The following is a 14,577-nucleotide window of genomic DNA, read 5'->3' on the forward strand; positions in this document are numbered from 1 at the left end:
ACAAGTACTTTCCCTCCTAAACATGGGGGCTATTCAACTAGTACCAGAAGAGGAAAAGGGGCAAGGTTTCTATTCCAGGCGTTTCCTGGTACCCAGAAAAGATAAATCATGGCGTCCAATTCTGGACCTGTCTACTCTAAACATCTTTCTGGACATTCTAAAATTCAAGATGCTGACTCTTCATCAGTTACTTCCTATGCTAGGCAAGGATGCCTGGTTGGCACCTATAGATTTAAAAGAGGCTTACCTGAATATCCCAATCAGGGAATCTTGCAGAAGATACCTACGCTTCAAAGCAGGCTACTTGCATTATCAGTTCTCTGCATTGTCCTTTGGCTTGTCTACTGCACCCAGGGTATTCACAAAGTGCCTGGCTCCAGTTATTGCATTTTGCAGGCAAAGAAATATTCAAATAAACTCATACCTGGACGATTTTCTAATTCAGGCAGAACACCAGGCCATTCTTCTAAAACATCTGGCGTTTTTAAAAAGAGTTATAACCGGTCTAGGGTACACCATAAACGAAAAGAAATCTCAACTGGTACCCTCTCAAAAGATTACATTCCTGGGTGCAAGTTTGAATACAACTGCCCAGATGGCTTTCCTTACACCAGAAAAGCAAATTCAGTTGGTGACTTACTTCAAACAGGTGGCCCCAAATACCCTGCTATCTGCAAGACAAATACTGCAAGCCTTGTGGTTCATGGCCTCCTGCATTCTTCTAATTCCATATACAAGACTGCATATGAGGAAACTTCAGTGGTACTTAAAAAGTCTATGGAGTCAACATTGTCACAGCCTGGAAACAATGATTCCTATCATGTCTTGCCTGTGCCTAGAGTTCTTATGGAGGGCAGAGCCCTGCCACCAAAACAAGGGACTGCCATTCACACCAGCCCCTGCCGCCCAAACCCTTACTACAGATGCATCAGACTATGCATGGGAGGGCTCATCTGGCTGGGAAGTGCATTCAGGGCAAATGGAGCCTAAATCAAATGCACCTTCATATCAATCAAAAAGAAATGCTATCTGTACAGAATGCACCGATAGCCTTCAAGGACTACCTTCACCTAGGGCAATTGCTGATAAAGACGGACAACACCACGGTTATGTGGTACATAAACAAGCAGGGGGGGTACATATTCCTACCCGCTCTGCAGACTACCCATGGCATTGTGGAACACGGCCTTGAGCTACCAAGTACAACTGCAAGCTCAATTCCTGCCAGGAAAGCTGAATATTCTGGCAGACGAACTAAGCAGAAATCTCATGGACCCACACGAATGGAAACTGGAACCACATATCTTCAACATGTTGACATGCAAATGGGGGAGCCCAGACATAGATCTTTTTGCCTCACCCCACAACTACCAGTTGGACAAATTTTGCACAAGAACTCCTCACAAAAAAAGCCTGGAAAGTGGATGCTCTGTCCGTCAGCTGGAAAATCCCATCAGTCTATGCTTTTCCCCCTCTGTCTCTGCACTCAAAAGTTCTACTAAAAGTCAAACAGGACAAACCAAAAATGATTTTGATTGCTCCAGACTGACCTCACCAACACTGGTACCCACTCCTGTGCAGTGCGTCACAAATTTCTCCATGGCACCTGCCTCAGACACCTTCCTTGCTGTCTCAGCAGGAGAACCAAATTCTGCACCCTCAGCTCCAAACATTGAATCTTGCAGCTTGTCTAATCATTTAAATTCCCCCTTAGCATCCCTCAGCAAGCTTGTGATGAATGTCATTTTGGAGGCGAGTAGACCTAGTACTAGAAAATCTTATGCTGACAAGTGGAAAAGATTCTGTGCCTGGAATCAATCTCAAGGGATGAGCACAGCAGCGGCCAATTTAGCTCAGATTTTGCAGTACTTAACTGAGATGCTTCACAAGAGCCTGTCATTTTCTTCCATAAAAATCCATGCCTCAGCCATTTCAGCTCATTACAGCACAGAACCCCCCCCCCTCTTCTCTCATCCTCTGCTAAAGCAGTATTTCAGAGGGGCCAAAAACTTGAGACCACCCAGGAGAGCTCCAACCCCTGCCTGGGACCTTAACTTTGTATTGGAGAAACTCACTCTTCCTCCTTTCAAGCCAGCTGCTACTGCAGACTTAAAATTTCTTTCCTGGAAAACAGTCTTCCTTTTAGCAATCAATTCAGCTAGAAGGTTATCTGAATTACAGGCCCTTATGGCAGTGAAGCCTTTAATCATCTTTCATGCGGACAGGATGTCACTCAGGACTAATCCATCCTTCTTTGGTGGTATCCAGTGTGGCTCTTAATCAGTCCATTCATTTGCCAACTTTCTTTCCCAATCCACAGAACAAGGGGGAGTGGATTCTGCATTCGTTGTATGTACACAGACAACTTAGATTCTACTTGGACAGGACTAAATCTCGAAGAAAATCTGAGCAACTGCTGGTAGCATTTGCTGCAGGGGCAGAGGGAAAGGCTGTTTTAAAACAAATCATTCCTAAATGGGTAAGCCATTGCATTAATTTCTGCTATAAGCACCATGGAAAACCTATCCCCCCAGGGGATCAGATCTCATTCCACCAGGGCTGCATCTACTTCTGCAGCCTTTCTCAGAGGTGTTCCTACCAGAGATATTCTAGAAGTTGCTGCCTGTAGTTCAGTGCATACTTTCACCAAGCATTATCATTTACCAAATTTTCTCTAAATCCAGAGCTGGCTTTGCCACTGCTGTCTTGCAGGGCCTTATAGCCAGTCCTAATGCTGTATAAATCCATCCTCCCAACTATAGTTTTGGGAATCTACCCAAATGTAATGACTGCAGCAGTGAAACACGAAAAACATAGTACAGTTGTGTACACGTACCACAAAGGTACGTGTTCAAGTGTATTCACTGTTGCAGTCCTGATTACCCTCTCTCCAGCCCCCTGCTTTTCCCTTACTATACCTCTACTTTCTTTTACTATGCTTAAAAGCCTTTTTGGTGTATTTGCTTTTGGTTGGAGGTATATTTGTTTATTTTTGTGTTTTTAATTTTATTTGCTCCCCATCTGGGGGGCGCCTGACATCTGGGGCAAGAAAAACTGATGTAATGGCGTCGGCTGCATGTTTTATACCCCTGACGACCTGACGTTATGGAAGAAGGGACAGCAACCAACGGAGGACCCAAGACTTTGTTAATCAGACTGACTGAGGGCAACCTGCCAGCAGATTACCTAAATGTAATGACTGCAACAGAGAATACACTCTAGCATCTACATTTATGGTAAGTGTACACAACTGTACTTTTTCTCACCTTCACTCTGATCCTGCAACCATTTCTGCATCCGTGTCAGCTGGCAATAGGCATTTGGCATTTATATCACGTTATCGAAAGATGAAACTAGCGAACGCTATTTCATTGAACCTAAAATATCTAAACCACATAATATCGAACATTCAGAATAGCATATTATTTCCTTGGGAAAAAAATTGCTATTCCGAAACACATACACACAACACAAGCACACCTAAAAAACATCAGTACACACACATACACTTATAATCCTACAACTAACCCTACACTAAACTATACATGCACTATCTATCCACTTACCTTAACCCAAACCCTAATCCTAAGGTCCATCACTATCGCACACTAACCTAACCCGCCTCTAACCCTAACTCACCTAACCCGTGCCCTAACCCTAACTCACTTAACCCGCCCCATAACCCTAACTCACCTAACCCGTGCCCTAACCCACCTAATCCGCGCCCTAATCCTAACAACCACACAGTTGCACACTTACCTGAACCCGACCCGTAAATCTCCACCACAGCACTGAAAATAGCGAAGCCACAGAACCAGCCAACCAAATTCTTTCCCTAGGAAAGAATTCGGTGTTCTGCAGCTTCGCTATTTTCAGCGTTCGATCAAAACGGCTCAATATTAGAACATTCAAATTTGAAAACTTTGATGTTCTTATATAGACCCGGCATTTGGTGAAGTCTGTTCTCTCTCCAGGGGGCAAACAAGTTAAGGTGTTAGTTTTGGGAAGGACAACTTTCTCTTCAGCCACTTTGTTTTTTAGAATTCTCAACTACTACAGCTGTATGCGGAAGTTAGTAACATTGTGCTGAAAGTTTAGGGAAATGTTCTACTAATCAGCCCTTCAGAGGTTAAATTTTTTCTGAACTCCATTATTAATAGTGTTTATCAGGTCTCTAAACTTGCCCAAAAAAGTGATTGTGTTGGTGCTGTGTCTGGGACAACTGTTACTGCTATTGTTCTAAGGAAGTATGCCTGGGTACGTAACCAAAGGTTCACAGATGAAGTTAAATCTGAGATTTTGAACCCTCCTTTAAATAAAGAAGTTGTGTTTGGTCTGTTTGCTAATCAGATCCTGAAACAACATGATGAAAGAGCAAAATTAGTTCAGGAAGTTCTCCGTTTGGAAATCAAATAGAGCCTCTTTTTCCTTCAGAAAACTAAAAATTCCCTGCCTAATTCTGGCAAACAAGGCACAAAAAAGAGCTGGTAGCAGGGGATCAGCATTAACAAAACATGGATCCATTCAGGAAAGGGAACAGTCTACAACTTTAAGATGACTATGTGTGCACTCCCTCTTTCCTTCTCTTGCTACTATATTTCTAACTCTGACCCAGACACAGGACCTTGGTGTCTCCTTTTGCAGTCACATGCTAAGCATACAAATAGTAGACCCAGTGCCTTTAGGCCACAAGGTCAAAAGCATTTATTTCATATTGTTTCTGTAGATGCCTGGAGAGAAGTTCTAGATCTTTTCCTTCAAGGATTCTCTGTGTCTGAATCACACTACCAGTTCTCTGTGTTATCCTTTGGGGGTATCCACAACTCTTAAGATTATGCAATAAGGAGCATAGAGAATGGGATAGCTCTCTGTGGACTTCCAGGCATTCTTATATGTGTTTATTTAGACAATTTTTTTGACTTTGCGGAGTCTATTCCTGAAGGTCAAGAGTCTTTAACGTGGATTGTCTTCTTCCTCACCAGTCTGGAGTTCCAGATAAAATTCAAAACCCTTCTTTGACTCTTTCGTACAGGACTGGGTTTCTGAGGTTCATGAGGACCCAACCTTATTATCCTCTGAAACTTCATTTCCCAATTTTGGGCCTTATCAAGAAAGAATTGAATGGGTGGAGATGGCACATTATTCAGAATTCAGGGATCCCTTCCCCCCTCATATTCCAACACAATCTATTTTTCTTGGGAGCAGTTTAAATAAGAGTGAAAAGGTGTGGCCTATGGGGCATGTCAGGAAGGACAAAGCACATCACTGTCAAATAGATACTAGCTGTGATGAGTGTAGGGATATCTCTTTTTTAATATGGGGTCTCAGTGACCCTTGGACATGATTATAGACAGCACTTCTGTGATGTGCACTTCAGCTAGCAGAGGAACTCCCGATCTTTCCCCCTGTTATCAGCTGGCTATGATAACTTGGGAGGTAGCTCTTCAGAATTCCTAGATCCACCAAGCATCTTACGTTCTGTCAAAGCATTATATGTAGTGGCAGACAAACTGAGCAGGATCAGGATAGACCTTCATTAATGGAAATTACACAAGATGGTCTTCCAGGGATTTATCCAGTTGTGGGAAGCACCTCAAGTAGTTCTGTTTGCCTCCTTTCAAAAAAAAAAAAAAAAGACACATAACCAGATTCTGTTCCAGGACTCCTTACAGGTAGACTGAGGGAGCAGATGCATTTTCACCCTTTCCACTAATGTGCAGGGTCATTCTCTAGATTCAGACAGACTCTTCAGAAATACTTGAGGTAAGTCCCCTCGGGCTCAGGCAGAAGAGTTCTCCCTTCTTTTGGAATTGGCCAAGTGCAGTTGCCACAAACCACCTCACATATTAGCTCTACTTGCACAATACCACAGGTGTTTGATGAAACCCAGTCTTAACTGCAACTGACTGCCTGTCTGATTCAATTCTGATACCCTTTAGTCACCTCTTTCATGAGGGTGTGCAGCAGGTACTAAAGGAGGCAAGAAAACCCGCTACTAGGAAATCCTACGTTGGCAAGTAGAAAATGTCAAGTTATGAACTGTAAATCCGTCATGTTTAGGTTCAAATGGAGACATTCGTAGCTTTCCCAGCACAAAGTCACAAGAAGGAGGCACCATTTTCTCAGTGACCTTATGTGTAAACCCCCTGTGAAGCCCCTCCTCTGGGCCAGTGATCAAGAAGCCTAAATCCTCACTACTGACACCAGTGAGGGGCATTCACTTGGAACAAAGATAGATACACACAGTATTTCCAGATGCAGCTCTCTGCACCAAGCACAATTTCCCTTAAGAGCACACAGGGAACACAGTCTGGGGTATAGGTTTACCTCTCTGTCACTCCAGGCCCCCTGTGAGACTCCCCACTGTCACAGCTATAGAGCTGAATCCTCAGCTGAGTGTCCCAGGCCAAGTCCTCCACCACCCTCTCTGTGAAACCAGTCTCTGCTCAAGTAGCTGACATGCACATTCTTTGAGATTTGACTTACACACACACACACACACACACACACACACACACACACACACACACACACACACACACACACACACACCTGAGAAAGGCTGGGACAGATTTACTAACTATGCCGCTCTACCCAGACTTTAAGGTACTTACTGCCAACAGGACACTCCAAAGCCAGCTACTCTAATGCTCTTACAAGGGTATCCAGTTATACTCAGTGAAATTAATACTAATACATATGGTAGTATTTGACCAGTGCAGTAAGGTGCTCAGGAGTGGCCACAGTGTCGCCAAATAAATGTAAGCACTCTCAAAGATTAAAATATTCTCTAAAAGACCAGCCACAATGAAAGTTTAAGTTTATTTAATAATAAATAATAAAAGAACATGAAAATACTAAATATCTATTTACAGTAAACACCAGAGTTTCAGTCACAGGAAATATTAAAAATAACAACAATGGAAAGATTCACTCACATACAGTAAAACAATACTTAACTAATCTCACTATATTTTCCTGACTGTAAAGAATTACTGTCCTCTACTTTACTAACTAGAGCAAGGTAAGATGAAGTGCATGAGTGGTCCTTCTTTGTCAGGTTACACAAATAGGCTACCCTGAGACTTCTGTCTCATTTAGTATTAAAACAGCATTTCAATCCTGCATTGCAGAATGACGTCACCTACATCTAGTCACCTGATTTCTTGTTCCCACACTATCTCCTTTACTAGAAACTGAGACAGAATCTTGCACATATGTGTTACCACACACACACACACACGCACGCAGACGCACACACACACACACACACACACACACACACACACACACACGCACGCACACATGCACATACACAACTTTGCTAAGATGTGTTATAGCATCTGGAAGCTATAAAACCATTTCAAAAACTTCCCCATTCCAGGGAAGCAAATAGTTCACCCCTAAGGCAATACAGTAGGATTCCTAGTCCTGGTTTTCACAGATATTTTGTCTCTGGCTGCAATCAGAACTGTAAGATACAATCTTTATGGCCTAAACCAGGAAATTTAATTTCAGACTATTTTTCAAAGTTAGCTGGACTGAGCTTAGCCTCTTCTCTTCCAGTATCATCTGTTACAGTATATTAATTTCAACAGTTACAGTACAGTCTGACATACATGTGTATTTCTTTTTGGTTCAGCAGTACCCGTTGTTGGTAAATTTTTAACACAAGCAGCTTTACAAATACATTTTCAACACAAGCACCTGTACAAATCAGTTTGCTATACAAATGGCATATAATTTTTTTACAAAACTCCAGATAGCTATGCTGGCACTACCTCACATCATCACACTTTTAAACAAAACCTTCCATGTCTTTATTATTTTCTTCCCTCTGAGATTCCAGACTTCTATCAGAATATCATCTATTCCCATAGACTTTTCTGCAGATTAAGACTCCCATTATTACTTGTGCTTTTACTTATACTAATTGGTATATGTTCTTTGTTTTATCTTTACCGCCCTCCCCTAATATGAAAACAATTTGTATGCTTTCAGAAATCATTAACCTTTAACCTTGAAGAAACCAACTTTCTGTCTTTTATTGTACAAATACCAGCTTGACTCCATGGAAGCATCAGAGCAAAAAGAAAAAAATGTAGTCCTCTGCTACAACCTGAAAGACAATGTGAAACATTTATTGCCAAAGGAAAACTTTTCATTATATTCCATGGTGTCATGTTTACCTGTCTCCAGGTAAAAGTTTTGAGATCAAGCCAAGCACCCTAATTCAGACATTCGCTTATACAATAATAACGTAAAACATATCAGGTATACACGTATTATGATTTGTGTACTTTAACCCATCCCCCACCTCATCAACCCAAAACTACAGCCTATTAACTTAAACATGCTTTTGCCCAGCCTTTCTTCTGTTTTTGCACTGTAATGTCTACATTTCTCAGTACCAACAAAGAACCGGAAGAGAAAGAAGGAAAATGCATCTGTTTACTTTAATAACTTTATGTACAAGAACAACTAAAAATATTTTAATTTATGTGAATAAAGAAGATAGAGAAACACTTGTAATCGGAGTAGACCTAGAAAAAGCCTATGATTCCCTCAACTGGAAATATCTATTTAAAACTTTAGCATTATTGGAATTTCCTCCTCCCCCTTCATCTTATTACTAAAAAACATATATATTAATAACTTAGCCACCATTACATTAGGTGCTTACACCTCAGAATCTATCTATATAACAAAAGGTACTAAACAAGGATGGCCCCTTTCTCCTATTTTATTTGCTTTGGCTATAGAAATACTTGCAGAAATAATATGCAATAATCCAAGAATAAAAGGAATAGAAGTCTGTGACCAGTACATATCTAAAATAATGCTCTTTGCTGATGATATTTTATTAACCCTATCAAACTCCAGAAAGTCATTAGGAGAGCTAAAAGAAGTAATGGAGAAATTTTATAAGATTTCAGGTTTACACTTTAATAGATCAAAATCAATAGTGTTATGCAAAAATATAAACAAAACAATATTAATAAATTATAAAAACATTATTGAAACAATAAACATATATATAGAAAAGTGGATCAAAATTATATTAACTTTTGAAAACAGATTGCAATTAATAAGAATGGTCTTATTGCCAAAAATACTATATGTAGCATTAGCAGAACAGTTAATTCCTGAAAGATGCATTCTTAAAAAAAAAACTCATGTTTAATAAAATTTTTATGGTACCCCAAAAGAATAGAGTTGCTCTAACTCATCACATTAGACCCTGGACACAAGAAGGCTTGAACTTCCCAGAAATAGAAGCATATAAAAACATCTGTGCTTAAAACTACAATAGACTGGATAAACCCAAATTATTTTGCCAACTGGAAAGAATTAACCACGGCTATATTAACAAATTAATTTAATCTGTGAAAAAAATTTTGAATAGTAGACAAATCAAACAAACCCTGGTACATACTATGCATAAGCATACAATATAATACAACAAAACCTTCTAAAACAACACTGATTAATCATTGCATCAATTCATTTAGGAAACTTATCAATGCAAACATAGATCTAAAACTTTGGTTTGACCTTTTAACCCCATTTACCATCATTAAGAACTTACAAAATATATATGGAAACAATAACCTCCTGGGAACAAAATGGATTTTTATGCTGGTTTCAGTGTGTAAATAAATTAAATGTTTTAGATATACATATGATAAAACTGCTTACAATATTCCAACACAGGACTGGTAAACCTTACAAAGCATTCTAATGTACAGTCAAGATTTATGCAGATTAATTAATAATTCCTCATTTAAAGATATTCCAAATCTAATAAGTTTTCTGTATGAATTTATATATAATAGTTGTGAAAAGAAAAATTCCATTTCAAATCTATATGAAGAGTTAATAACATATAAAACAATCCTCAAACCATCATACTGGCAGTTCTTAACAAAAGGTCAGTCATTGCAGTTAACAGAAGAAATTAAAACTAACATCTTACTATCAGTTAATTACACCTCTAACACACAATACTGGAAAATATTTAACTGGAAATACTTACATAGAGCAGTTTTAACACCAGATAGAATTAAAAAGGTCAGTACTACTACAAATGGTTTTTGCCGGAGGTGTGAAAAGTCAAATAAAGCAGACTGGATTCATATTTTTTATGAATGTAATAAAATTCTGTCATATTGGAATGGAATCAATCATTTTTTACAAGCTTTATTTAATGAATCCTTTACCTTAACTAAAGTATTGATAATTCTAAATGTAAATGAAGGTCCCTACCTGAATAAGACAAATATGTATTTGTTATGGACAATACTTGCTATATCTAGGAAATGCGTAGCCAGAAGGTGGAATTCAAATACACCCCCGACCTTGGAAGAATTCTACACTTTACTGAAGACAGCTGCATTGATGGAAATAAAAATCAAAGAACTATGAATCTATGCCAGGCCATTGGTAAATAATCCTTGGAAGAAAGTTATATCTTTGTTGGACACTCTGCAGTAATCAATATTGTATCTCTGATAACTAATCGGTTAATTCTATATTTAATAACATACAGTGTATATAATTGAAAGTCAGGCTATTGTAAATACTGTATATAGTTGTTTAAAATGATATTTAAAATATTATGTAAATGTTATTTTAATTGAAAATAAAAAACAATTGAGAAAAAAAATAAAAGTACTTTACTATAAAGTATGCAATTTCCTTCCTCATGCCTCACAGTTCTTTCAAACATTAATGATATGAAGTGAGGCAAATGCTTCAGTTCCCCACAAGTTTAACAAAGTCAACAAGTCCACTCTTTCCACTTACTCTTATACAACTGTATTTCACAAATACGGTTGATGCCTTGCAGTCCCACATTTATTCACTAATTTCCGTGTTGCTTGTTTTCTTCCTTTTTATCTCCATCTCCCAGTTCCAGATTCCAGTTCAATTCCACAGTACTCTAGATTCTTCTGGTCAACTCATGTGCTCTTCTCTGTCTCTTAAGCATTTTCCTTTGTGGAACAGTGGAAAACATTTCACTGGCAAAGTCTGTCCATGTGCTTTATATCAGAAGAATGAAAAAACTTTTCTAGTTGATTTTCTTTCAGGCTCGTTTAGTTTCTTCTTTGCAGACATCCAGTAAGTGTACTTAATAGCCAGTATCTGACTTTTACCCAAGCTGACAGTATCACTGGGTGTTGTTTCTCAGTTTCTATTTTTCCCCTGAGAGAGCTGTAGCTAATAACGTAAAAAAAGTGCCCAGGTCCGCTTGTAAATGTCCACACAGTTTTATTGCACTAAGAGAACCAGCCACTTCAAAATAATGTACGATAACAACAGGATCTCATCCAGATAGCAGCAATATTTCGAACAAAATAGCAGCAAGATCCCTTGCTGTAGCTAAGCTGTTGATTAGTGTGCAGTGATCTCGGAAGTCCAACAAAAACCCCAATTCTCCAGCAGGGTGTTGGATCAAATGAGTGCTTAATGTTAACCACGGACTTAACCTCAATTAAAAAAAATGCTGAATAGTTTTCTCTGGTAAATCTAGCATCACTGCCACTTACATTATAGTTAACTTTCCTCTTAAATGTGACACATTCGTCTGGGATTTTAGTATACCTGTATGACAGACTCTGATTTAACCACCACATCTGTATGGAGGATAGAAAATCCTTTTTCATTACACAGCTTAGCCTTTGTGATATCTCCTCAGGGTCTAGAGAAGTCATAGTCCCATTGCACTTTTCTTTAATTAGCCCAATCATTGAATATAATGCTCATTACTCAGTGCAGTGTTGTGGGTGGAATGAGGCTTGAAGTGAATTTACCCACAGGAATATTCAAAATGCTCCTTGGATCTGAAAAGGAGGCACCACTAGAGACAAACTCTATACAGAATTGTTGCCCAAGTCAAATTTTCATAAATGCTAAGCATCTAAATCAGCTCAGGAGATGTCAACATTTCTTCAACAAAAGTAGTCTTGATACCCTTAACAACTGTGACACACTTAAAGCCCCTGCCCCTCTACTCAGTATTGTATAGATAACTTAGGGGTGTTCACTGCTTAGTTTTCCATGCTACAGGTAATGCAGCATGCTTTGAATTCCTTCACCAAAATAGGCACAGTGATAAAACAAAGACGTGCACTAGAGAATTAAACATATACTATCACATCAGCAATGTTAGATGGCATGACCGGTACTTAAGACATTATATTCCATTTTTGGAATAGGATACTTTTACATATTAAGCTGAGTACTTCTCTTTAAAAGCAGTCTGGTTGACTGGATGGATGGTCATAGATTTGCACCCTTGGTTTTTGGAGAAAATCAGCTTATTGGGGATTTTACTAGCCTCCCATCAGTAATGGGTGATGTGGTTGAACTTCTCAGTGGTCTGTTTGACCCTTAAGCTTAGTAAGAACCTTAGAACTTACTGAGCCTTGCAGGTAAATACAAGCAGTTTTAAAAATCTGGCTGGCACACTGGAAACTCAAATGTTATGGTACACTTTTGTAGTGACCTATCCTCAAGGACCTTACATAGGTGTACTTTGTTTCATTGGTTTCTTTGTTGGATGTCATTACTGGAACATTTACTACATTGTTTCCCAAGATCTCAGTAGTATTTTTTTCAGTCTTGTAGTAGCTACATTTCTGAAGAGGTAGTATATACTGAGTTATTCTCTCTTTCACATGTATTCTGCTGATTGGGCTGCCTGGTCCTGGGTTGCAGCAGTGGGTACCCAAGTCTGATGTTGAAGGGAATGCATCAGTAAGAGCCATAATTCCAGATTAACTGCCACAAGGCAAAATCTTGATGATATTTCTGTAATTTTACACCTGCAGGATGGACCTTGCCCTGTTTTGCCAACTACAGGCATGCCAGTAGTCTTTTGAGCACACCATATGAGATTTGGCAGCACCCATTCCACTCCCACAGAGTTGCCAGATTTCTCTAGGGTCAAGTAGGGACAAAAAAAAAGGTCTTTCATTCATGCGGAACAGCAGTATACAAGCTAATCAAAAGTCGCAAAGTGGAGCCTGTTTTGCCGGGATTTTAAAAAGGCAGTGCAGGACTCAGGATTGGGCTGCTGATCTTGGGACAGTCCCACTCAAATAGGGACGCCTGGCAATCCTGCACTCCCACCCTGTTTTGATTTCTGGACTCAGAAGTAAGCATGCGGTATATACAGATCCTTTAAAACTGTTTCTTGTGTATCATTTTTGAAAAGATTTGCTCATTACTTAATAACCTTTTTGTGTGTTCTAATAGGCTGGTTTATCTGCTGCTCCCGCCCGTGCTGTCTCTGCTGTGAAGAACATGAATTTGCCAGAAATCCCTCGTAATATTAACATTGGGGATCTGAACATCAAAGTTCCTAATCTCTCACAATTTGTATGAAGATCATCAGGACCTTACAGAATAAGAGATAATTGCATTTGTTGTCTGGTTTCTTCTAATTTTTACATGTAAATCTAAGAGGTAGAACAAGATTATTACATCTGTCAGAAAATTCTGCTTAATGCCACAGTCTTGAGCCCATTTAATTTGTCTATTTGATTACATTTGTTTATAATCATGTTCTGTTATTATGCTTACAAATGTATTACAGATATCTGTTTTAAGTAATGCTGACACCTGAACTTTTTAATCAGCTATTGTATGCAGTATTTATCAGAAGGAAATAACCTAAGTGCTTTGCTGATAATTAAAAATGGAAAGTATTGGTTCGCACTCAGTGGACTATATCCTTTAACGAGATAAGATAAGCTTTGGCCCAGAGTTTTACTGTATTGAGAGGCAGTTCTTAAGGAAAGTGAAGTATGTATTTTTTTTTTAAGATTCCATTTTGAAGATAACATCCTTGTGCATTCAGTATGGACAAAACTTGATGAACTATATTTGTTTCCTGGTTGCTAGAAAAGATTAGGTAAACTGTAATGACTTGTAGTGTGGTCTGACATAACAAGACCGTATTTATTTTCAAAAGACTTACAGCACAAATAGAATGTTGCCACTTGTTCTGTGTCCCTGAAATTTTGGAGATTCTTTATGAGCAGATTCACAATCCACTTCCTGATCAGCTACAAGGTCTACAACTAACTCACTGAAGCAAGGGGCTGCTGCTAAAAGAAAGAGGATGAGAATGTAGATTTTTCCAGAGTGCTGCAGGCAGTATGGACTACACTGCATTATTTTCTGGTAGATGTTTGGTTGATCAGGGCTGCACTGAAAGTGGTGTGGCAGTTTGCTGCTGTGTAGCTGGTGAAATAGACTGCAGTGTAAAATGGCTTATTAAAAAATGAGAATTGTTTAAAATCAGTGTTGCTGCATACTTACAGCATAGATTATATTCTGTGTGTCCAAGCTGACGAGTGGATATGCTCAGATAGTGACTGATAACTACAAAAAAAAAGAATACAGTTCTTTTCTGTGCGAGACCAATGAATTGTTTTAATTTTGAGAAGCGTTATAGTGTTGGGTATAAAGTATTCATGTGCCGATCTGTCAAGTACTAAGTGTAGTGAAACCTGCTGCATTTCTGAAATAGAAATGAGTGCAGTTGTTACTTTCACATGGGTGTTTTGA

At 39.0% G+C, this 14,577-nt stretch overlaps 1 protein-coding gene across 3 annotated transcripts in view; it reads left to right on the top strand.

The window, feature by feature from the left end:
* The window catches only part of LOC122807224 (AP-3 complex subunit sigma-2), a 1,165,940-nt gene extending 1,151,630 nt beyond the window's left edge, over positions 1–14,310 (top strand). For all 3 annotated transcript variants that reach the window (XM_044078299.1, XM_044078298.1, XM_044078297.1), the window contains one exon: positions 13,261–14,310. In XM_044078299.1, coding sequence (XP_043934234.1) covers positions 13,261–13,389 — 129 coding nt within the window. In that variant the 3' untranslated portion in view covers positions 13,390–14,310. The remainder of the gene's footprint in view (positions 1–13,260) is intronic.
* Positions 14,311–14,577: the final 267 nt, after the last annotated feature.

This window comes from Protopterus annectens, chromosome 7.part0, assembly GCF_019279795.1.
Source record: "Protopterus annectens isolate FY-2018-M chromosome 7.part0, PAN1.0, whole genome shotgun sequence".
NCBI lineage: Eukaryota > Metazoa > Chordata > Ceratodontiformes > Protopteridae > Protopterus > Protopterus annectens.